The sequence below is a fragment of the Aspergillus fumigatus genome, chromosome 2, assembly GCF_000002655.1.
Source record: "Aspergillus fumigatus Af293 chromosome 2, whole genome shotgun sequence".
NCBI lineage: Eukaryota > Fungi > Ascomycota > Eurotiomycetes > Eurotiales > Aspergillaceae > Aspergillus > Aspergillus fumigatus.
This window is the reverse complement of record NC_007195.1, coordinates 3,405,164-3,427,743: the sequence shown is the minus strand read 5'-3', so window position 1 is coordinate 3,427,743 and position 22,580 is coordinate 3,405,164. Positions and strand designations below refer to the sequence as shown.

At 48.5% G+C, this 22,580-nt stretch overlaps 5 protein-coding genes across 5 annotated transcripts; all 5 read left to right on the top strand.

Annotated features, from left to right (window-relative positions):
- Positions 1–281: 281 nt before the first annotated feature.
- On the top strand, positions 282–1,460 carry AFUA_2G13280 (uncharacterized protein). The gene has a single exon (XM_750568.2). The coding sequence runs from the start codon at positions 692–694 to the stop codon at positions 1,454–1,456; it is 765 nt and encodes a 254-aa protein (XP_755661.1). The 5' UTR covers positions 282–691; the 3' UTR covers positions 1,457–1,460.
- Positions 1,461–1,914: 454 nt separating this feature from the next.
- On the top strand, positions 1,915–3,198 carry AFUA_2G13270 (putative alcohol dehydrogenase; the record flags this gene model as incomplete). The annotated part of the gene is made up of 3 exons (XM_750567.2): positions 1,915–1,962; positions 2,034–2,854; positions 2,902–3,198. Exons 2-3 carry the CDS (start codon positions 2,054–2,056, stop codon positions 3,196–3,198), a joined length of 1,098 nt encoding a protein of 365 aa, XP_755660.1. The 5' UTR covers positions 1,915–1,962; positions 2,034–2,053.
- Positions 3,199–3,513: 315 nt separating this feature from the next.
- On the top strand, positions 3,514–6,275 carry AFUA_2G13265 (uncharacterized protein; the record flags this gene model as incomplete). Its single annotated transcript, XM_750566.2, has 1 exon — positions 3,514–6,275. The coding sequence occupies one exon, from the start codon at positions 3,514–3,516 to the stop codon at positions 4,057–4,059; it is 546 nt and encodes a 181-aa protein (XP_755659.1). The 3' UTR covers positions 4,060–6,275.
- Positions 6,276–14,220: 7,945 nt separating this feature from the next.
- Positions 14,221–19,509, top strand: medA (transcriptional regulator medA). The gene is made up of 5 exons (XM_750565.2): positions 14,221–15,263; positions 15,492–15,596; positions 15,669–16,243; positions 16,429–18,150; positions 18,214–19,509. Exons 4-5 carry the CDS (start codon positions 16,555–16,557, stop codon positions 18,667–18,669), a joined length of 2,052 nt encoding a protein of 683 aa, XP_755658.1. The 5' UTR covers positions 14,221–15,263; positions 15,492–15,596; positions 15,669–16,243; positions 16,429–16,554; the 3' UTR covers positions 18,670–19,509.
- Positions 19,510–19,743: 234 nt separating this feature from the next.
- On the top strand, positions 19,744–22,341 carry trpB (tryptophan synthase TRP5; the record flags this gene model as incomplete). Its single annotated transcript, XM_077804184.1, has 3 exons — positions 19,744–20,132; positions 20,230–20,533; positions 20,613–22,341. Exons 1-3 carry the CDS (start codon positions 19,997–19,999, stop codon positions 22,339–22,341), a joined length of 2,169 nt encoding a protein of 722 aa, XP_077660346.1. The 5' UTR covers positions 19,744–19,996.
- Positions 22,342–22,580: the final 239 nt, after the last annotated feature.

Here is a 22,580-nt window from a genome sequence, read left to right as displayed (position 1 = left end):
GTGGGCACGCGTGAGATCATAATTGACTCGTAAATCTATCATGCGGTATAGATGATTATGGTTGAATGAATTTCATCTCAGGAACATCAGCGACAAAGCTACTGCTATCTATCCACCAGTGATTGGTGTATGGCATGAGTAAATGACTTTCCACAGTGTGTGGACATAACCCCTCCAGACAAACCTATATTGTCCTACTGCCACGTCCATCGCGTCACTGGTGCTGTCAAACGCCGCCTTTTATTACACTCTGTATGAATCCCACAAGATGGCTGGACTCTATGAAGATGCAATATTTTGTTTGTTTGCTGGAACAAAGGGTGGAAGGGGAGGAGATTTCTATGGTGCATAGTATTATGGTACAACCTCTTAATCAGACGCAGAAGGGATGCAAGGTATGAAGGCAAGGTGGATGGCATTTACCGGTCATACATCCAACATGCCTCACCATCACCAACCTCCGCGTCTGATGATGAAGCCTCAGGCACTGTATCCTCATGACAAGTCTTTGTCTGCAGCAATCATCAATAGTCATAGATGCATATCAAGATTTGGTGCTCTGTTTGTCTGTTGCTGAAAGACTCTGTAGCATGGCCATGGCCACAATGCCCGTACTGGTCCGATATATATCAAGCATGCTCCTAAGCCAACAAGCACATGTCCAAATCACAACACATCGGTTTTTCCCAAGATGAGGCAAGAGAAGCAAGATAAGTCCTCTATTCCATATGCCTGGTACTGGCACGGCAAACCCCTCCGGACTGGTCTTGCCCAGGGAGAGAAGATCAGACCCGTCTGTACAGGATCACATATCCTCCAGACATCCGACCACGGTACGGCTGATCGAGCATGCTGTTCTAGCAATATCCCCGACAAACAATCCTATCCATGCGGACATGGACATGGCAACAACGCAGAAAACCACCACTGGATCCCAGAGCCACCGCAGCAGAACCCAAACTCCTGCTCTTCTGGAGTGCAACAACCAAGGCCTTGCGGTTCGGAAGGGCAACAGGGTGAGATCCCCAGCTGTTCCGCCCCGACTTTCACCTGTCAAGGCTGTGCACGCGACACTTCCCGCCCAGAGCCCTGCTCTCTAGATAGATACTGCACATGTACAGCCGAAAGCACCTGTCTCCCTGGATATCCATACGGCCAGTCCTACCCAGCAAGCAGATGTAGATTCTATCCCCATCCCAAGCCTGACATATCCGGCAGCGACTCACCAAGACCGAGAAGCCATTATCCGTCTGCACCGGTAAAGTGTCAACAGAGCTTCACTCGGTTTGAGAGCTGTGATCGCTTCGACTGCTGCGAGGATACCTTCTTCAGCAAGTGTGAGTATTCCACCGAGGAGTCGATGAGGACGGACCACGACTACGACGCGGACTTTGAGACGAGATCTTATCATCGTCGGCGTCCATGGGTAAATCGTCAGGTACATCGCAAGTTTTAGTTTGATTCTATAGCATTGATGTTCGCGGTGTTGGTGTGAGATTGAGGGTGATTTATGAGACTGGCGAGGCAATTCAGGGCCGGATGCAGGCCCTCCATAGGAATTCATGGAGATGGGGTACTCCTGGTAATACGTTGTTCGATTCAACTCAGCGACAGTAAGAGATAAAAAAGAAAAAGGATTGGTTTCTACGTTCGATTATTCTATTCTTGGACTCGCGCTTCTCCCATAGCTGCGGCCGTGTGGTTTGACAAATAGATTATGACTTATCCGAACCAAGGTTGTCCATATTGCTTACCTACTGTGCACTTCCGAATATACACGAAATTGATACTACTCCGTAGAATCATGCAAATAAAGATCATATCATCGTTTTGACATCTTGATTGATGATGTCGAGTTGGCTTCGCGCTTAGTCACGGTATCTCCGTGCAGCCTCGGTTATCGATAACGGTCGCCATCATCGTCATCCCCGCACGGATTACTGATCATCGATGGGCGTTGGGGTAGAATTTCCAAACCTCAAATTTCCATTTCTCTCGTCTATCGCTGCTGATTATACGTACTGAACTGATAGACACTCGTATTACTGTCACAATGTCGAAAGCAATCTTCATGTCCCAAGTCGATGGCAAACCCGGCCAAGTCTACTACCCCCTCTCCGTCCAGACACTGCCTTTGCCGACACCCCAGGGGCGCGAACTCCTGGTCAAAATGACTGCGGCCTCACTCAACCATCGCGATGTTTTTCTGCGGCAGCACCTGTACCCAGGCGCCACTTTCGATGTTCCCCTAGGCGCAGACGGGGTGGGAGTGGTTGTCGGCACTGGCCCCGACGTGACAAATCCCGAACGCTGGCAGGGCAAGCGTGTGATTCTGAACCCTGGGACGGGTTGGAACGATTCTCCGGATGGACCGGAAGATCCTAAGGGCTATCGTATTATGGGTGGAACAAAAATCTACAACAAGGGTACACTGCAGGAATACCTCACCATTGAAGAGTCCGAGGTGGAAGAAGCTCCCGAGCATCTGTCGGATGCGGAAGCCGCTGCGTTGCCATTGACTGGATTGACGGGATGGAGAGCGTTGGTGGTTAAGGCGGGCGAAAGGAACTCTGGCAAAGGCGCAGCTGTCTTGATCACGGGGATTGGCGGTGGTGTTGCGCTGATTGTTCTCCGTTTCGCGGTGGCCAGGGGTGCGGATGTCTATGTGACCAGTTCGAGCGAGGAGAAGATCCAAAAAGCCGTGGCACTGGGAGCCAGAGGTGGTGTGAATTACAAGGAAGAGGGATGGGAAAAGAAGCTTTTGGGTATGCTTCCTAGCGGCAAGCAGAACTTTGACGCCGTCATCGATGGTGCAGGTGGTGATTCTGTCGAGAAGGCCACCAAGTTGCTCAAGGTATGACGTCCATGCGCGCCCGTCTGAAGCCCAACTGACCGAGACAGGCTGGTGGTGTCCTCTCCGTTTATGGAATGACCGTGTCCCCCAAGATGCCATTCCTAATGCAGGCTGTTTTGAAGAACATTGACGTTCGTGGCTCTACCATGGGCTCTCGCAAGGAGTTCAAAGAGATGGTCGATTTCGTCAAGGCGAACAAGATCCATCCAGTGATTTCTCGCGTTGTGCAGACCGACCTGGGCGATATTGAGGGACTTGACCGTTTATTCCAGGACATGAAGGAGGGAAAGCAATTTGGAAAACTGGTAATCGAGTTCGGAAAGTCTTCAGGAAGCAAGCTATAAATTGGCTTCAGAGTCTTTGACACTCTTCTCTAGATAGACGCGATACAGTACATAGCTCACGAATGATGACATCCCACTGGGCCTTCCAGGTAGTGGGTGGCTCTTTCCTTGGTGATACGATCACAATTGTAGTACCATAGCTAGTAGGATACATCTACAGGCATGGGAATTCGTCCACACGACAAGCTCAGCGCACGAGCGGCAGACAATCATTCCTTTAGCAGCAGCTTATCTTGTTCAACAGTCTAGTCATTCATTCCTTAACGTTCTCCACAGTAGAAGAAAGAGCCACTGAGCGCCCCTGACCCAACCACCATGAGTCTCAGGCTCCGACCATTTGACCCCAGCATGTCTCCCGATCTATCCATCTCCCAATCAACCTTGGACTCTGAATCGTCCCTCTCATCAGTAGAGGTGAGTCAAGCCCACGCAAGCCGGAATCCGCAGACTGACGACCTTCCTTCGCAGAGATACTCTGCAGCATTGGACGCCCTGAATGCCAGCAACCACAACCTCGAATACAAGCTCGCCAAGATCCAAGCCCGAAATCTGCGCCTCAAGCTCGACCTGATGAGACTCCAACGACACATTACGTCGTTTCATCACGATCTCCTGGCCACCTGGGAAGCCGACATCCTGACATGTCTTATCGAGGTGGTTTACCAACGGCAAGGTCGGAAACTGCCCCGCGAACAGGACATCGACCTTCGAAGGCTCGACCGGAAGGCTCTTTCGGCGATGTATACCATAGCCGCGGGGAGGATCGGCAGGAGGGCGCTTAGGGGTTTGTTTGGTCTATCGCAGCATTATTGGTTAGCATTGCAGAAGTACGATGAGGTGAGAGGACTTGTTTTTCTTTGAGGGTTGTTGCTGTATCTGACTGAGCAGATTGCGCATCTGCGAAGTACGAGTCCCTCTCGTACGGAGGGGACGTTTGCTCGATGGTTGATGAGCGAAAGGGAGAGCAATCCTAAGCGGGCGGGTTTCTGGGCTAGATTGTTTCCTGTTTGTTATGGTAGGACGGTGGAAGAGAGCTCGAAGATGGTGTGAGGTTCCTCGTATAGGAGGATAGAGTGTGTAGCTGATGTAGACGAGTCTTTCCTTTCGATGCAGTAGATAGAGAGTATTGCTACGTTTATTTACAGGCTTTGTTGGGTTACTTTGAGTCTCAGCATGATGTCCAAGATGACTCGCCGTTTGGAGTCAGTCAAACCACATTATGGTGAGCTTGGCCAGGTGGAGTCAAGCTCATTGTAAAGGACTGTTTCAAGTCAGGCGGTCGGATTCTCTTCAGGACCACGACCTGCACATGGGTAAGAGTCCACCGTAATTGTAGAAGTATATTCTCAGCAATTCGGGATAGCTTTTAACATCATCCATTCCAGAGCCCGAACACCAGCTCGCTGAAATCAGGCAGCGAAAACCTTGCAAAGACTCGCTGGAAACACCTTGGGACACCATTTTCTACAGAGTACACGCGCAAGCCCTGCAACCAAGGAATCGACGCAGAGTCTGCTACTCTGGGCAGGCAAATGTGAAACTAGTGCATGGCGGTTGGACCTTGCGAACTCCATCCATTCGCCGATTGTCAAATCACCATTCGTGCCCGCGGAAAGTTGAGGAAGTGATCCGTGGCTATTGGACTGTGTGGTATGAGTGTGAACCCCGATATGTTATTATTCTGACGGTCTTCTGTCTCGATTTGTCTCCTTGAGTACGGAGTACTCCGTAGTTAGTCGCTGGATGATTGGTGCCGTTACTCTGATGCTTTCGGGGCTTGTCGTTCAGGCAGTGCCCTGGGTGGTTAGAGGACGGTATTGTAGGTGTCTTCTATCTCATTGTGCACAATGCAGTCAGCAGCATAAGTGAGGTGACTTGAAATACAACACAGGAATTGTCTGGTGGATGGGTCATATTGCCGAGGTGGCTGGCTGTATATATCTGGACATAAATAAACCGAAAAACCGACGGAATTGATGCTGAGTAACATAGCCAACAAATGAAGACATGTAGACGAGCCACAAGTGCAACAGCAGTTGAAGTCGGCCACAAACTGGACGCGGTTGAGACTGGCGTGGAACGCGAGCTTTATTTAGTATACAAGACTCAGACATTGTGTCGTTAGTGGCAGGGCGATACTATTCGTAGACACGGAAACCGGACACCTAAGGCGCAGTAAGCTCTGATTCAGCCAGTACACACAAGATAGTGCAGCGATATAGTTGGCAGGCGATAGCAGACGAGCATATCTTTTTTCCTTCTCTTTTCTTCTTCTGGATGAAGTCTGATTTGAAGTTAGAAGTAGGTATTGGGTTGTATACTGTGCTAGTTGACCATGCATTCATTTCTCATCTGGCGGACGTGGTGGGCGCGGCTGGTCTGCCAGTGAGCACAACAATCGTCACTCTTCTCATCAATCAATAGTTCTCTCTATTCAGCAAGGTGCAAAGAAGGATCAATTGTATCTGCAGGATTCTGCAGAGTCTCATCCTGATGAAGTTCCTGAACTCTGACTAATCGGGCCACCGGTCGACTTCAACTTCCGCTGACCAGACGGTGACGATAAATATGAAGTCATGCAGATTGGAAGACAGGTCTATCATCGCACAGCTCTCCTCGGGGAGTGATCGACGGTCGGCGCTGCTTTGGAGTTTGGATGGGTGGCTATGCCTCGTTGCTAGGGGTCAGTTGAGCGGGAAGGGTGAAACATTTTCTGTTTTCGATTAGGGTTTGGCGAAGATCAGACCAGGGCAACCGTGGGAAGAAAACTTTTGGGGGGCCTCGTTCCTGAAATTTGAGACAAATGAGATGGAGATGCGATGGAAGGAATCAAGTCCAAAGTCTGGATAGATAGTTGACCTAATGGCCCAACGTCAGCGTCAACGTCGACGCAGCGCATGTAGCACCACGCAACGCAACGTGTTGGTTAGACCATTAGATTAACCAACCAACCAATGGGCGACTGGCGACAAGCCAGGAGTTAACCAGACTATTGAGTTTTTGTTCCATTTCCCCTGGCTATCTGCTTCTCCAGATTATATTCTCAAGCTTCGACTATCACCAAACTGCCATGTTCCTGCAATAGTCTAGATAGTCTCCTCCGAACGTGCACCTGCACGAGCAGCACTTGCAGTCCAGCCTTCTAGCAAATCCTGGATTTTCCAGTCTAACCCGCAGTCATGCGCTAAGAATGTAGAACTAGTCTACTCAAGCCGTTTATATCTCCATTAGTGACTTGGCACAGGAGACTCCACCCTCATTGTGTATTATGATTTATGCGACCGAAGGTAAGGGTTCATCCAATTCCTACCGGCCTCATTTCGGATCGTGCTGTTGAAGTGCCGATGCAAGGATCCAAGGTACACTGACGGGGCCTGCGTGCTGGAAATTTCTCTGAAGCCGAAGGGACACCTGCGTCGACCCCTGAATTCGCTTTCATCTATTCAGAACCAGCCAAAGTCAATTCTTCAATGATTGGTAGAGGACGAATCTCCCGGGCAGATTCCGAATCCCACATGGTTGATGGGTACCTCAGTCTTGGCAGACGGACTTTACCAAAACAGTTAGTAACATTTTCACATTTATTGGTTAGAACCCCCTCTGCTTCGTTAATGAGATGAATGGTTTTAAGGCTGCCGTTTTAGCTTCTTATTGTTGATCAGCAAGTAAGCTCTTCCCTTGGCCTTACGCTTGAGCTTGATAGTGGTTTCATGGTTAGCCTGGTACCGATCAGTAGATATTACTCGCCGGGTCCATATTCCTTCACATGGGTAGAGTACTCTAGTAGTACATGGGCATGCGAGGGATGAACTGGGGGATACGAACTTTTAGAGCTGCTTGGACGCCGCAGGGTCGCAAGGCTAACCAGGTTAGGGCAGTAAAACTCTATCTCTATCGTCTACGGCGTACTGCAGAGTATCTGTTGCCTATTGATATTGGTTACTGGTGTTGCTATGTACTGTGTAGTATATAAATTAAAGTACCGCCAGATACTGCAGGGATATTCCAGGGGTTTTTGGATAAACACATAAGACTAGATACCCTGTACAGAATACAGTAAAACCTTGTTATAACAAGTCTTGATATAACAAGAACCTCGATATAACGAGCGCAACCCCTTGCCTCAATTATTTTCCTATATAAATAACAAGATCCCTTGCTACAGCAAGTCTTATTAATTTTCCCCAGCTTCCCATACAAAATCTCATTATATCAAGGGGCTCCCTTAGCTAATATGCTATAAAGGAAGTCTATCTCAACCTCCCAGAAGGTTGCTCTATGTGCTTAAAAACACCTCTATCTAAAGGTAATACAGAAAGAGCTTCAAGAATAGTTTAAGGATACCTATAATTATACTCTTTCATCTAGTCTTATCTCTGATATTTTATCCCGCAAATATAATTATCTTAATGCTAATTCCCTCCCTTCCTATAATGCAAAGCACTAACGCTGTGAGAACTAGCCAGAGCTAGAGAACGCCTTATTTAAGTGGATTATACATATAGAGGGATAAATATCTATCTCTACAGAGATTATATAATAAAAGGCTTAGTTTTTCTAGGAGAAGATCTACCTAGGGCAAGAGATACCGACTTTCAGTAATAGCTAGCTTTATAACTTTTAAGTAAGGAGGTTAGTAAGATAGCATTAATAATATAGAGAAGAGGGAAGTATTTCTGCTTAGGCAGATCAGAAGATGCTTAAGATTAAATAGGTCTTAAGTACTTATAGCCTTAAGGATTAATTTAATTATGATAAAACTAGTCTCTTTTAGAAGAAGACTCCTGCGTAAAGTCTTTTAATATATTAACTTCTAGGTTAAAAGAAAGATAAAGCATAGATAACTGCCCTCTTTTGCTGTAATGTAGATAGCTCTAAGAAGCTACTACTATAGTTTATTAGTATAGTAAAGAATCCATAAGCTTTCTAAGCTACTGGTATTAATATACAGAATCTAAACTTTATATAGCAGAGTAATCAGAAAGCCTAGATTACAATACTAATCTTTACAGAATTCCTTTATTAGTTTAATAGATAAATAAGTAGTTGAAATGTTATCCTTCTTATAGATAACTTCTCTGCTTATTAAGCTGCCATAATAGAGATTTAATCTAGTAGTTATCTACTACAGAATACCCTTATTATCTAGCTTCCTGTGAACTCTATAAGCCGATATTAGCCTCTTAATTAAGGGATTATCTTCTACTAGAAGTCATACTGGAAATGATACTGGATTCACTTTATCCTTTAAGAATTTAAGCTCAATCATGATCTAATTGCCTTAATGAATGTTCTAAGAGTAATTTAATAGGGAATCTAGAGCTAGGAATTTAATCTTTTTAGATAGGTAATCCAGAACTGCTTTAGAAAGGCTCTATATTCTTAACTATTATATTAAGAGCCTGTTGATCCAGCAGTTCTAGATAATATAGAGAAAGCATTCTCTCTCCTTAAGGTCTCTACACCTATCTAGGACCTAATAGATATTAATACATTCCTTAACCCAGTAGAGGAAGCTATCCAGGATACTCCTAATAATATTAATAGCTAAATTCTAGCTCAGTATAGGCCAGAGCTTGATAATAATTCTAAGGGGGAGCTTGAGATTCTACTATAAATATTACTTAATGAGGCTCTGGAAGCATTAAGAAAGCTTTGTTTATATAAAGAACAATAGGAGGAGGGTATTTCGACCCTTATATATAAGCTAGATAAGTATGAGTGTATCCTTTTAGGTTAAAAAGTAAGCCTACAGACTCAGTAGGATATTCAAAGCTATTTTATAGGTTAAATATATATATCCTTGATATAACAAGAACCTCCCTATAACGAGAAAATTGGTCTGTCTGGAATATCTCGTTATAACGAGGTTTTACTGTACTCCATTGTAATCATAATTAAATTGAGGCACCGCACCTACAGCATTCCATGGATCATCCATGCCTTCACAGCCAATTCCTGCAACAAAGTGGCCGTCAAGCTTGTCCTTTCAAGCATGAGACAACACCCTCATCGGCAAATCAGAGGCACTGTCCGCAGACACTGTGAGGGAAGATGTTCGTTAGATAAACTGTACGGGACATCGAAATCCGCGGAATCCGACACGAACCGAACCGCTGCTAAAAGTTCACTTCGTAGTGTTTGAACCTACATAGGTTAGAGGTTGATGGATGCACCCAATTTGCTCGGTATCTACTCCGTAGGCATCCATCGTGTGTACTGTGTACGGAGTTGGTATGGGAGGAAATCAGGAATCATACCTAACTACGGAGAACACCGTAGAGGAAACGGGATCTCTCCGAAGATTCGCCGATATATACTTTGTGGTGGGTTTCATGCGACGGAGGAGAAAAAGGTTCAGGGTCGTCCCACACTATGACACCATGAATTGAAATCCTAGGTTGTTTTTCTAAGGGGCCTGAAGAGCCGATCGTCAACAGCGTCACACTAGGTAGATTCGATTGCATTTTGGGGGAGGCTATATTCTTTTTTTTTTTCCCTCTTTAAGGTTTCTATAGCCACACTCGTCTGTGATGGACTACTGATCGATCGACGATACGATGATAACCAGCCTTATGAGTGAGGTAGATAGCTATTTCGGATGTCAGGAATAGGATCCTGCAAGCTTCTATGGAGTCGTAAACTCCGCCCTACACAGTACAATCTTTATCTGTCCCTCTGTCTCGGCCATGGTCCTGAGCCGAACGTAACCCGGCTCTCCTCAGAAGATGGTCAATCGTCGTGCACGGCGAAAGAGAGACCAGCCTTCAAACTTGAGAGACAAGAATATCCGGACTACTCCGTATCTCTCGGCAGGATGCTTCTGAAAGGATGTCGCTGATCAATGATTATCCTCCGGAGTAGGCCCCGAAGCCCCCACTTCAGTTACTGACGTATTTTGGCACGAAAGCGATAGTTGGCCCTAACACATAACAATAGTCTACTGAGTCCTCCATACAAAAATAACCACGTTGACCTTGGTGAAGCCGTGAAGGAGCAACGGTCAAGCATCTCCCGTGCTTCAGCAAGCCATTGCGATTGGAAGTTGCCGAATTCTGGTACAGGTACTCCGCCCTCCATCCTCCATAGTAGTTGCCCCAACTATTTTCTGCTCTAGCGATATTTGGTGAATGGTGTGGCCGTGGACGCTTCGAAATAGATTCTAGTGATTTGCTGCTTGTGGTGTTAGACTGTCCAACTTTCTTTCCCGCCCAGTTCAGTTATTTTCCGTGAGGGACAGAGGGACACCCGGACAAGAAGGAACTCCGGGGCAGGAGAACTGGTGAGGTCCGAAGCTTGGAAGAAGATCATTGGCAATCTGCGGTTTTTATTTTCGCCCTTCTCCCTTCTCCCTTCCCATTTTCTCCCAGTGCCAGGACTCCCAGGTCTACCACTCTAGCAAGGGTCGATCTCATGGAGGGGGTCATCTCATAGTGACTTCAACGCTTCGAAGTTCCCTGGAAGAGAACCAGATCTCCCGAAGTTCCCTGCGCCATTTCCAGTAGCCTACTTATTTCTTTTGTTTACAGTTAATGGCCATACCAATATTAATGTGTCAGCCACTGTATCAGCTTCTTACTATCAAGCACTCCTGCCACTGCTGAGTAAGGTCATCCCTTCCTTGACCATTGAATTGCATCCCTGAGCAGGAAAAAACAATTTTTCGTGGCCGTGTTTTGCTGTCAAAGGTGTCGACTTCAAAGTATTTCTTCTCATACAAAGATATACAGAGGCTTAGTTAATACGGTAACAGTTGCTCTTGCTGCTCCATCGTGCCATGTCGGACTGATTGTTAGCAAATCATTGCCGAGGCCATCCATCTTTGAAAGGGGACGGGTTGGACCTGGAAGGCGCTTGGTCGGTGGGGTGAGCCGTATCTGTCCAATAGGAAACAAGTAATCCTTGCATAGGCGAAAACCCCATGCAAGGTTTGCTATGTTTAGCAGCTGGTTAGATCGCCCGCTACATCCGCGTTTTTCCCGATCTGGTATTTACACTTCCTCCATCTGGTCAAGTGAGGTCATTAGATGACTTAGCAAAGAAGTATGATCATTGACTATTGAGCTGAGCGGTGACTGCTCTGTCTATGATGTAGAGAGGTACTGCAACGGCGGTAAATATTACAACCCCTCAGTTAGTACGGAGTAGTCAAAATCTTCAGGTCTTCCTACCCGTGCCACTTTGTGGGCTATGATCGAAATAGGCCCGCCCCTTTATGCAGTTGTCCCAAAATGACTGTTAGTCCACAGCTACTTTCCACGCACAGGATGCAGGGAGCCAACTGATGAGAAGGAACAAACTGACCACCTTTGCATGTGCAGAACAGCCCAAATATGAGCCATGTGAGTAATCATTACTGACTGGTCCTGACACTGCGTGGCTGCACGCTCGTGTTCAAGCCTCATAGCGTGGGCCGACTTTGGAAAAAGATAAATAAACTTTGGCAGAAACCAGCCCTCAGTGGAAGATATTATTAGGTCACAAGAAGGCGCTCGCTTGCCAAATCCCATGACACAACGCACCTGGTCTGTGGGGAGTATAGTGTACTTCATGTTGCTGCTGTCATGAGCTCAAGTTTTTGGGATGTCTTTTTTTGTTCTTTAAATCCAACTTTAGAACCATCTTATTCACAATGCAGATGTCCAGTGGGGCGGATATCCTTATACAATAATGTTAAGCTTGCTGTCATCACTCAAGATCACCTTTTGCAAAACCGAACTCCATTCGGCGGAAGTGTAGAACGGCACGGCCATTGCTCCGTTTCAAGAGGCCAAGACCCTAGGGGCTTGCTTGTCAGGTAGGAAGTGTACAGAGTACGGAGTAGGTGTATCAGGCTGGTCCCAGAGGGACAAGGAAACATAGAAAAATGATTTGTCAAGTTCATATGTCCATACATACATTAGTCCCCATCTGCCAACCATGCGCTTTTTATCTCAAGCTGCCTATGGAGCAAGTACGGAAGAATGCTCAATTAGGCAAGGGCAGCGTCCGGAATCTGGTTTGAGGGGTCCAAAATGAGAAATCGCTGGCAAGAAGGGTTCCAACCGAGCATTGGGGCAGGTGATGGGTAACTTGGTACGAGCCAGAGAAAAGGTGGAGACCCTTTCACGTACGGAGTACAGTCCATACCACCGATAACAGTGAAGCAATAATAGCCTAATAAAAACTCGGCTGCGGTGCTCAATTGAAGTCAATCCACGTTGTAAGCACCGGTATTATTCCGTGGTTCGGAGAATTGCCTTACAAATGAAGTTTACCCTACCTGGAGATCAAGAAAATGGAAATCGAGTTGGTTTGGCCCTAAGGATTTTGGTAAAGGTCTCAAGAATATTGAGCTTATTAGATCAACAACGTGCAGACGAATTGGGCCAGTCTTCAAGCACGAGGCCGAAGGAAGAGTTTCAGACCAGAAGATATTGAAAATAACAGTTCGAGAAAACAAAGAAGAGGCGGTGCAGTCACCAGATACTACCTTACCTTGCCCTATCTTAGGATGTCCTTAGTGAACTACCCCTTGGCATACTAGCTAGGGAGCTGTCTTTTTTCTATTTGTCCTGGTCATTCAGGCAGACTCTTTTTTTTTCCCACTTGTCCCACTGTATTGGTGGATACTAGCTCTACCCTCCTAACCTCGGGCGGTAACGGCAGAGAGTAAAGAACCGCAAAACAAACTCCACAAGCATCATAGAATTATCCAGCAGTATCCGTATTCCTATTACTCAACATCTCTCGGATTCCTTAGCCATCTTGGTATTGTTGAAATCAATGAGGAATCAATTGAAGGAGCAAGTGCGATGTAGGTATCAAGTACGTAGGTATACCATATAGTGATCCTACACCAACCACGCATTCCCTCGTTCCCCCACCGTCCTTCTGCAGCCTTCTTGAACCGACCCCATGCTTCCTGGCAGGATCCACCCTTGCCAGGCGGCGGCGTGGACCGATTGAACGGTGGCTTTCCCCAAGGGCCCAAAGCTAACAGTGTACGGCTTTTCCTTTGCCAGAGCTCATTACTTCTGTGGCTACTTTGTCCTCTCATGTTTGCATGTCACAAATAGATGCGAGTTGAAAGTACAAAGAAATGTAATCATTCACCCCTACATCTGTACAAGCTGCAGACAGATGAAGGACTCAAGTACTCGGTACTCCTAGTCTAATGAGTCATCATCATTATGTTATAGCTATCTGCTCGCTTTTTTTTTCTCGCAACGTTCTATTAACTTCCGACCTGTACTGCGTAGATTAATATTAATATTTGTTATCAATATCTTTTATGCCTAAGAGCTCAAGCTAACTAGTTCTAGAAAGAACGCCTCCACTTATTCCCTCCCTCGAGTTTTTAACAGAGTGCTAGAACAAGGGAAAAATTGATACTGGCTAGGAACGAAAATAGGAAAATTCGGCGTCCCGTTCTGTTTCTGTATGGCTCTCCGAAATCAGCGGTCACGATGGGGTTCCAGTGGTAATGGTAGAAGATGTTATTATTATCGTCATATTGGTTACTATCAGCAATACCTGGTTATTATTAGAATCTGCTGTTATTATTGAGTGGAAGCATTAACGGCTCACTATTCAGCTGGAGATGTGGACTCCATAACCCAGTCCAGGAAGCCGATGAACAGAACAAAAGAGCTCTCGGCCAACCAGCCATAAAGTTTGGTTGTCTTCGGATACACTCCGTATAATTATTGTGATTGGGTAATAGAATATACTGGAGCCAGATATCATGCTCACACGAGTTCAACTTGAAGTCGCCTTGCAGAAGAAGAAAAAACATAAAAATAAAAAAACAAATAACGGAAAAGAAAGAGGGAATCATGCCTACTGGGGAAGAAATTCGTGGCACGTAGCATCCAGGACCCTTGTACCACAACTACTAGGTGCTAACTTAAGGTACCTAGCTAAAGAAAACCACTTACCGCTTCGAGTGCTAGATAGGTACCTACTCACGGGCATCCGCCCACTCCCAGCACCACCAGCAAACCGTACTTCGCAGGAATGTAGGACTAAAAAAGATCTAATGAAGAAGACTAGATAAAAAAGCTACTCCATATCAATCTACTAGTCTATTTTCCTTAAGATAAGTTCCTTGACACCGGTGCGTTGTGCATCCCCCGCCACACTGCCCTAGTTAGTACTCAAAAGTCACCATCGCATCAATCAGGCCGTCTAGTCTACCTACTGCGCTTCTTACCACCACAGCCTCGGTCTTAAACGGAAGGGGGGAAGAAAATCAAGAGAAAGCAAATAATCTTATATCTCTCGTCATCTCGTACTCCTACTTCTACCTCTCTTCCCTCTTCGTCCATATATCTATCTTACCTTCCCCTTCCCCTTCCCGAGATGGCAGCTTGAGGAATTTCGATTCTTCTTACTTTCGCTTTATTACATTCGCTCAACACACGTTCGCCATCACGCTCGCTTGTTATTTGCGCAAGGGTATTACGACGTTCGCTATATTTGTTAGCTGAAGAGAGAGAAAGAAAAGAAAACGGCATTGGTGGATCGAATTATTCAATATTCAATATAATAGTTAATCGCATCGTTCGCGAGTATCACGCCCTCGTTGACTGTCGACCACCTTCCCCTCCATCTCGGCCCAAATCGACTGTATTCTAAGGGCAAATTCAAGGGAGGATCAAACCAATATTGACGGACCATTATTACCATCTCTTCCGCTTGAACTACCTACCAGTCCCCGTGCGTTTGTTCGGTCTCGATTCGCAGTTGACTGTAGAAACGACTTTCACCCCGCAAAGCCGTTTGCCTAGAGATCATCTGGTTACTCTTTTGGACTTGATCTCCTTTCCCAGCAATATCATCCCTTTCGGCTTCATCTGCGCTTTGAAATCAATATCAAAGTGGGACTCGGCTTGTCCTAATTTCCTGCTCGCAGCAACGTCGTTTAGGAGGTTGTGGTGCTTCTGGACCCTAATCGTCTTGGACAGGTGTCTCGGTTGAAAGCACTACTTCTTTCCGAAAAAGCAGAGATTATCTCAAACCTCGCCCCTTTTGGGAAGCAAGAGAGTCTCTTGGAAGTGACAGGAGCTCGTTAATTTGACAAGGTTAGCCCTCCTCTCGTCCCCTTCGCCACTGCGCTGCCGGTGCCTTGCATCAAAATCAATCCCCTTTCATGTCCCCTTTTGCTTTCCTCGACTCCTTGCTTCATCCAGGTCGTGCCTCTGGTGCACCAGGCCACTAGGAAAAATTAGGATTCGTGTTAATTCAGCATGCGCTTGTCATAATTTCCCCGTGAACCTTGTGTGTTTGTTGTTGACATTGCTAGGGCGTAGGTCATTTCGTCAGTCGTTTCGGTGGACCTTAGATTTTGCATATTAGCTGTCAAGTTGCCTCAGGTGTGACCTGGTTAGACCTTCTGTTGTTCTTTATCTCACTCGGTAAGTCTTACTAGTCTATGCAAAAAGCCGGTCCTCTTTGCTTTGCGAGGTTCGTGCTTACCAGTTGAGTAGTTCGTGGCCCGCCTGCAACCGAATCCCCTCTATGGTCAGCGATTCCAGGAAATCCTGAGACTTCGTTCGCTTAGAAAGAGATTAAACAAGCGACCAAAAAGAAACGAAAAAGCGCCTCCTCAATCTCTGGTCTGTTTGACAAGGATCACTTGCCATCCTGAGACTGTCTGACGGATATCTCACTATTGTCCCGTCGGGATCGATCATACCTGGAGAGTTAATATATCGTCTGCAAATGCACCCGCTGCTTTCATAGGGTGTTTCGGACTAGTTTTCTCAGTTGCGTGGCCTGTTTTTGACACCTATCCTGCTGCCAACCTTTGCTGGTTTCAGCCTTCGGTGTTGAATACTGGTCGTTGATTCGAAGCTCCGTCGTTACGCCTCTTCTTTCGGAGACTAACAGCCCACTTCGTACCGTCACTCGTTTTGTCTCGGAGAGCTCCCTGTGGTGCCCTTCCGACATCCTATCGTTTTCAGGATATATTGCCTGTCATTCGCTTCTTTAGGCTGTTGTGTTCCGTTGCAGTTGCTGCAACATTTTCAAACTGGCTTACTCGAAGACACACGGTATTCTGGTAAGCCAAAGTCTCGAATTTCTGTTTCTCTCGTTGCTGCCCAACTGCCACTGCTCTCTTCCCTTTCCCCCTTTTTGATCCCGTCAATTTGTCAATGTTGGTTCAATCCTTGTCTCTCCGCGAAACTCCTTCGGACAGTGTGCTCTTATCCCTTCTTTCTTGTGCTGACCTCTTTGCCTTCACAGTTCGACCCCGACTTCCAAACACCTCTGATTCTAGACGAGTCGCTGGATTTCTCGGATCCTGAAGAGTCACGATTTGCCGGCGCGTTTTCAGACGGCCTCCTGGCCAAGTCTGAGCCCTTCCTGTCTATGTCGACTTTTCAGAAACCCCCGTCAGCGGCCTTGCTAGGTAAGTTTGTGCCCTCTTTCTTCCTTGAGCACTGCTGCTCCTTTGGCAAATGCAGGCAGACGGATCGGCTGACTCTCTCAGATTACGACTCTGCGCGATCTCTGCATAACGGTGCTTCCTATTCCACCTATGGCCAGACTCCTTATGTGACCGCTACCTCGCTCGTTCCATCCCCCATGGCTGATCAAGCCAGCCAAATTTCCGATTGTGGCCCATATCTGCCAAATCAGGAGTACGCTAGCTCTTACGAGGAGAGCCGGTCGCCCATGCTTGGCGCAGAGTCCCGTCAGCTGCCGGAGGTCGTCTCATATAATCCCCAGAGAGGTTCAGAAGGAACACGGGTATTTGTGCAAATTCAGTGCCCACATGATCTCCACTCATCTCCGTATGCGACTCTCTATCTTGTCTTTGGGTCGAAGAAGTGTGAATGTCTCCCACATTTCCTCGGCTTGCAGGGGTCGTCCTTTCAGTATGCCCTCTCCGTTGACACCCCGCCGTTTCTCGCCACGGGATCCCCGTCACTTGCCGTGCCCCTGCAAATCATAATCGACAACCATCAAGGAGGCTCTGTCAACACGCTGCAAGTAGGCGTTTACACATACGAGCAGACCTCGCAAGACTCTCCCTCCGATGAATCGCGCAAGAGAAGGATTGCTTCCTATTCGGAGAATGTCGCCTACAGGCCAATCAGACGAGCTGCAGGACAGCAGGGATATGAAGATGGCCGTGCGACCTCCTATTCACCCTACCTGCAGCCGCTTCCCGCGATGAACGGATTCCTGCCTCCATATCAAGGGAATGCTTCCCCCAGGGTTGCGCCTGCGCAATATTCTGCTGGATCATCCGCATCGCACTCGTCCATTCGAGCACCTTCTCCTCTCACCCCGGCATGGAGCCCGTCAATTGTCAATGTGACTAGCGATTCAAGGGCCCCTGCCTACGCGATCGCTCACAGCTTGCGTCAACACAAATCATCCTCGCCGGCAAGACCAGCTAATCCGACGCTTATTCGGACGTCGACCTTGCAGCAGGCGAATGGGTTAGGGCACTCGCAATCATTCAATCCGTATGCTATGTACCCATCAAAAGCCGTCCTCAAGCTGAACGGGGACCTGGACTCTATGGCGGAGGGATGGACAAAGGAAGAGCGCGAGGCCAAGCGGCGCCTGGTTCAATTCACTCGCATGCAGAACGGAAGCACAATCCACGCCGACTTCAAGCCTGTCTCTCCGGATGAGCGCGCCCCCAACAGTATTTGCATCAGCTGCATCTATTGGGAAGGCAAAGATGAATGCTTTGTGACAAGTGTGGACACCATCTATCTTCTTGAATCGCTTGTCGGCGTCCGTTTCACCGTGGAGGAGAAGAATCGCATCCGCAGAAATCTGGAGGGGTTCCGACCCCTCACCGTCTCCAAAGCCAAAGCAGACAGTGAAGACTTCTTCAAGGTTATTATGGGCTTTCCCGCCCCCAAACCTCGAAACATTGAAAAGGATGTGAAAGTCTTCCCTTGGAAAATCCTCAGCCATGCCCTCAAGAAAATCATTGGAAAATACGTAAGTACTTCCTTCAGATTTCCCTCAGCTATGGAGGCATCGACTAACGCAGGGTGGCCTTAGTCTGCAAGCTACTCATCAACCGCTGGGGCGCTGCCAACGCCAATCAGTTCCACCTTTGCTGGCAATGGAGCAGCGTCGGACTCGGGAACGGAGCCGTACGCTGCAGCTTCTCCTCAGTCAGTTTCCGACGCTGCTCCGTCCAGCAGCTACTGTCATAGCATTGCAACACCCGCCTACTCTCCCCCCACTGGTTCCTCGGGTCCCCACATGACCGGAACGGTTGAGCTGCGAGCAGTGCTACCTGCTGTCACGCAACCATATCATAGTATGGCATCGGGATACGCATATCCCACTGTCTGCCAGCAGCAGGGACAACTTTCACTCACAGCTCCTGTCAGTCGGCCGTCATGGAATCCCAACAGCCTTGCTCATCAGCCTTCGGCAAGTGCGGCCCCCAGCTATAGCTATCTAGCTCCTTTGCCTTATTCATTACCCGACCCTTCCCACGGGTGTTGATTCACCTTGTCTCGCATTATGGCTCCATGAAATTTGGCCACTGGAGCATATAAGGGGTCCCTTATATTTCTTAACCCTTCTGCATTTACCGGCGTTTTTGGCTGCTTTGTTTTTTTTTAATATTCGGTTTTGGTTGTTTCGGTGCTGTTATTGTGCGCGACAGTCCCGTCGCCGGTTCTTTCTCGTCACTCCTTTGATATTAGCCACGGCGCTTGGTTATGATCACCCGCAATGATCTCATGTCTCTCCTTGAATACTTTGATGTCTTAATGCCCAGGAATGCTCTTGTTCTCTGTTATTTCTCTGAGATTTCCGACATGGCATACGCTAACGGTGTGTTGTACATTCCTTTTTCATTTTGGGAACTTGTGCGGGCATTTTGATTCCACTCCTTGCGACGGTTGTACATTATATGGCATTGCATGGCGCTGCAGTCGTTCCTTTTGCATTTCGCAGGTCTGGAAAAATTGTGAGTTTTTTTTTTGGGACGGATCTGATAATGGGCAGCTCTGGCGAAGTGACACAAGGATCTCATGGGTTTACTCAGGTTGGATTGTTCATTTATTTTTTCATTTCTTGCTGTCTGCCGCCGCTCTGTGTATTTGGGCATCTGGTTGAATATACCGGCATCGGCATCCTCGTCCTTGTTTGGTTCTTTGCGTGCGTCTTGAGACCGATGTTCGCACCTTGAGTGTCCAGCTTACATGCATAGCTAGGCGTCTGGGACATTCTGCTATTCCGGTTCTGGTAATTAGTTCAGCTTCGTCGATTGTCTTAATTATATAGCTATCCGAGAAGGAAGGATATTGGCAAATAATTTGATTGTCCTTATTCGGCTTATTTTGTGCCACATGGGGATAGAATGCCTCAGGATGCTGTGGTTTCCCATGTAAATACCTCCCGAGTACCTAGTTATCAACAACCTTGGTGTATGGTATAGTATAGTATGGTATGGTATGATATGGTATGGTAACTGGGATACCGCACGAGGGGTCTTATCTTATCGGCGAGTCACCTGACCGGCGGGTCATCGGCGCCCGGCGCATCGGCGGGAAAAGAAAAGAGTGACTCAACCAGGAACAGAACAGGACTGACAGACTTGACTGAGCTGACACCGAGACTGACGCGGTGTGACCCTTGCCTCCCTGTCCTTTCAATCCCTTTCCCTCTCGATCTCTCTCCTAATTCTCCTTCAATCCCCTCCTCCATTGACACACTTTCTCTCCCGCCGTCTCTACTGTCAATTCCTTTGATTCCCAACGTCTCTCAACCCTCTAAAATTCGCCCCTCACATTGAGCTGTTTCCCGCTCCCCATTCACACACGCCATGGAAGGAATCAAGAGCACTTTTGCCAGGTGCCAAGAACAGAAGCGCGCAGCACTCGTAGCGTACATCACAGCCGGCTATCCCACCGTCGAGGAGACAGTTGACATTCTTCTGGGGCTAGAAAATGGAGGCGCAGGTATGGCTCCTTACCCCGCCGCGCACCCTCACATTCGCACTCCCGGACCCCGGACCAGGAAGCCTCAATGCTAACGCAATCCGTTGGATTTCGACAGATATCATCGAACTGGGCATTCCCTTCACAGATCCCATCGCAGATGGCCCCACCATTCAGAGGGCCAACACCCAGGCTCTGGCCAATGGCGTCACGGTCACCACAGTGCTGAACATGGTCCGTCAAGCTAGAAGCAGAGGCCTCAAGGCCCCGTTGCTTCTGATGGGCTACTATAACCCTGTCTTGCGGTACGGTGAGGAGCGTATGCTCAAGGATTGTAAGGAGGCCGGTGTCAATGGGTTCATCATGGTCGATCTTCCTCCCGAAGAGGCGGTGCGGTTCAGAGATCTGTGTGCTAGCAATGGGTGAGTATTTGCGTCTGTGTGCGAGCCTCCGACAGGCGCGGGGTTCGATTCGGTGACTGTTGCTAACTTACTCTCATAGTATGTCCTATGTCCCGCTGATCGCTCCTGCTACCTCCGAGGCCCGCATGAAGCTGCTCTGCAAGATCGCCGATTCTTTCATCTACGTCGTTTCGAGAATGGGCGTCACCGGCGCGACGGGAAAGCTGAGCTCGAACCTCCCCGAACTGCTGAAGCGCGTTCACCAGTGGTCGGGTAACGTGCCCGCTGCTCTGGGCTTCGGTGTCAGCACCCGTGAGCACTTCTTGAGTGTGCAGGAGCTCGCCGAGGGTGTTGTCATTGGAAGTCAGATTATCACTGTCCTGGGCCAGGCCCCTGCCGGTCAGGCGGCTAAGCACGCCGAGGAGTACTTGTCGAGTGTCACTGGCCGCAAGCTCGAGAGAGATGCACAGGGTATCCTGACTAATGAGATCAACGTGTTGGAGGCCGTGGAGAAGGCCCAGGTACCGGCTGTCTCGCAGCCTACCGCTGTTGTTACCGAGGCCGATACTCCTGACGGTCCTGGATTGGCCGACCAGATCGACGCCCTCAATGGAACTGGTAATCCTGCTGCTCAGCCATCGCGCTTCGGTGAATTTGGTGGACAGTACGTCCCCGAATCTCTCATGGACTGCTTGGCCGAGCTCGAGCGCGGCTTCCAAGAAGCTGTGAATGACCCCACGTTCTGGGAGGAGTTCCGCTCTTACTACCCATACATGGGTAGACCCAGCAGCCTGCATCTGGCCAATCGCCTCACGGAGTATGTAGGGGGTGCCAACATCTGGCTCAAGCGCGAGGATCTCAACCATACTGGCAGTCACAAAATCAACAACGCTCTCGGTCAGATTCTCATCGCTCGGAGACTGGGCAAAACCAGAATTATTGCTGAAACCGGTGCTGGACAACACGGTGTCGCCACAGCCACTGTATGTGCGAAGTTCGGCATGAAGTGTGTGGTGTACATGGGTGCTGAGGATGTCCGCCGTCAAGCCCTAAATGTCTTCCGGATGAAGCTCCTTGGAGCCTCGGTCGTGGCCGTCGATGCCGGAAGCAGGACTCTGCGTGATGCTGTCAACGAGGCCCTTCGTGCCTGGGTTGTTGACCTGGACACCACCCACTACATTATCGGCTCCGCCATTGGACCTCACCCCTTCCCCACCATCGTGCGTACCTTCCAGTCCGTCATCGGCGAGGAAACCAAGCAGCAGATGATGGAGGCCATCGGCAAACTCCCCGATGCCGTCGTCGCTTGTGTCGGCGGTGGCAGTAATGCCGTCGGCATGTTCTACCCCTTCGCCAAAGACACTAGCGTCAAGCTGGTCGGTGTCGAGGCCGGAGGCGACGGTATCGACACAAACAGACACTCGGCGACCCTGACCGGCGGCAGCAAGGGCGTGCTGCACGGTGTTCGCACGTACGTCCTCCAGGACGAACACGGCCAGATCTCCGAGACCCACTCCATCTCGGCCGGCCTGGACTACCCCGGTGTCGGCCCCGAGCTCAGCTCGTGGAAGGACAGCGACCGCGCCCGCTTCATCGCTGCCACCGACGCCGAAGCCCTGATCGGCTTCCGCACCCTCGCGCAGACCGAGGGCATCATCCCCGCCCTGGAGTCCTCGCACGCCGTCTGGGGCGCCATGGAACTCGCCAAGTCCATGAAGACAGGCGACATCGTCCTGAACCTGAGCGGCCGAGGAGATAAAGACGTCCAGAGCGTCGCGGACGAACTACCCCGCCTGGGTCCCAAGATCGGCTGGGACCTGCGATTCTAAGCTGCTTTTTCCCTTGTATGGACTTTCAGCTTATCTTGCTTATGAGCGACGGTTTGGGCACTTACGACCTTCTTCTTTTTCTTCCCATCTTCTTTCCTATATCTTTCGGTCTGCTTGAAAAATAGGACGATGTAGTTTATATATAGCATCGGCGCTGAGAAAAGCTCGATGATGATTCATCCTATTTTCGGAGTTGCACTTGTATCTAAAAGCTGAACCACTTAAAATAGATATTGCAT

Coding starts and splice junctions, on each gene's coding strand:
- AFUA_2G13280 (XM_750568.2), top strand. CDS start 692: ATGAGGCAAGAGAAGCAAGATAAGTCCTCTATTCCATATGCCTGGTAC.
- medA (XM_750565.2), top strand. CDS start 16,555: ATGTCGACTTTTCAGAAACCCCCGTCAGCGGCCTTGCTAGGTAAGTTT. Junction 18,151..18,213: donor AGAAAATCATTGGAAAATAC/GTAAGTACTTCC, acceptor GGGTGGCCTTAG/TCTGCAAGCTACTCATCAAC.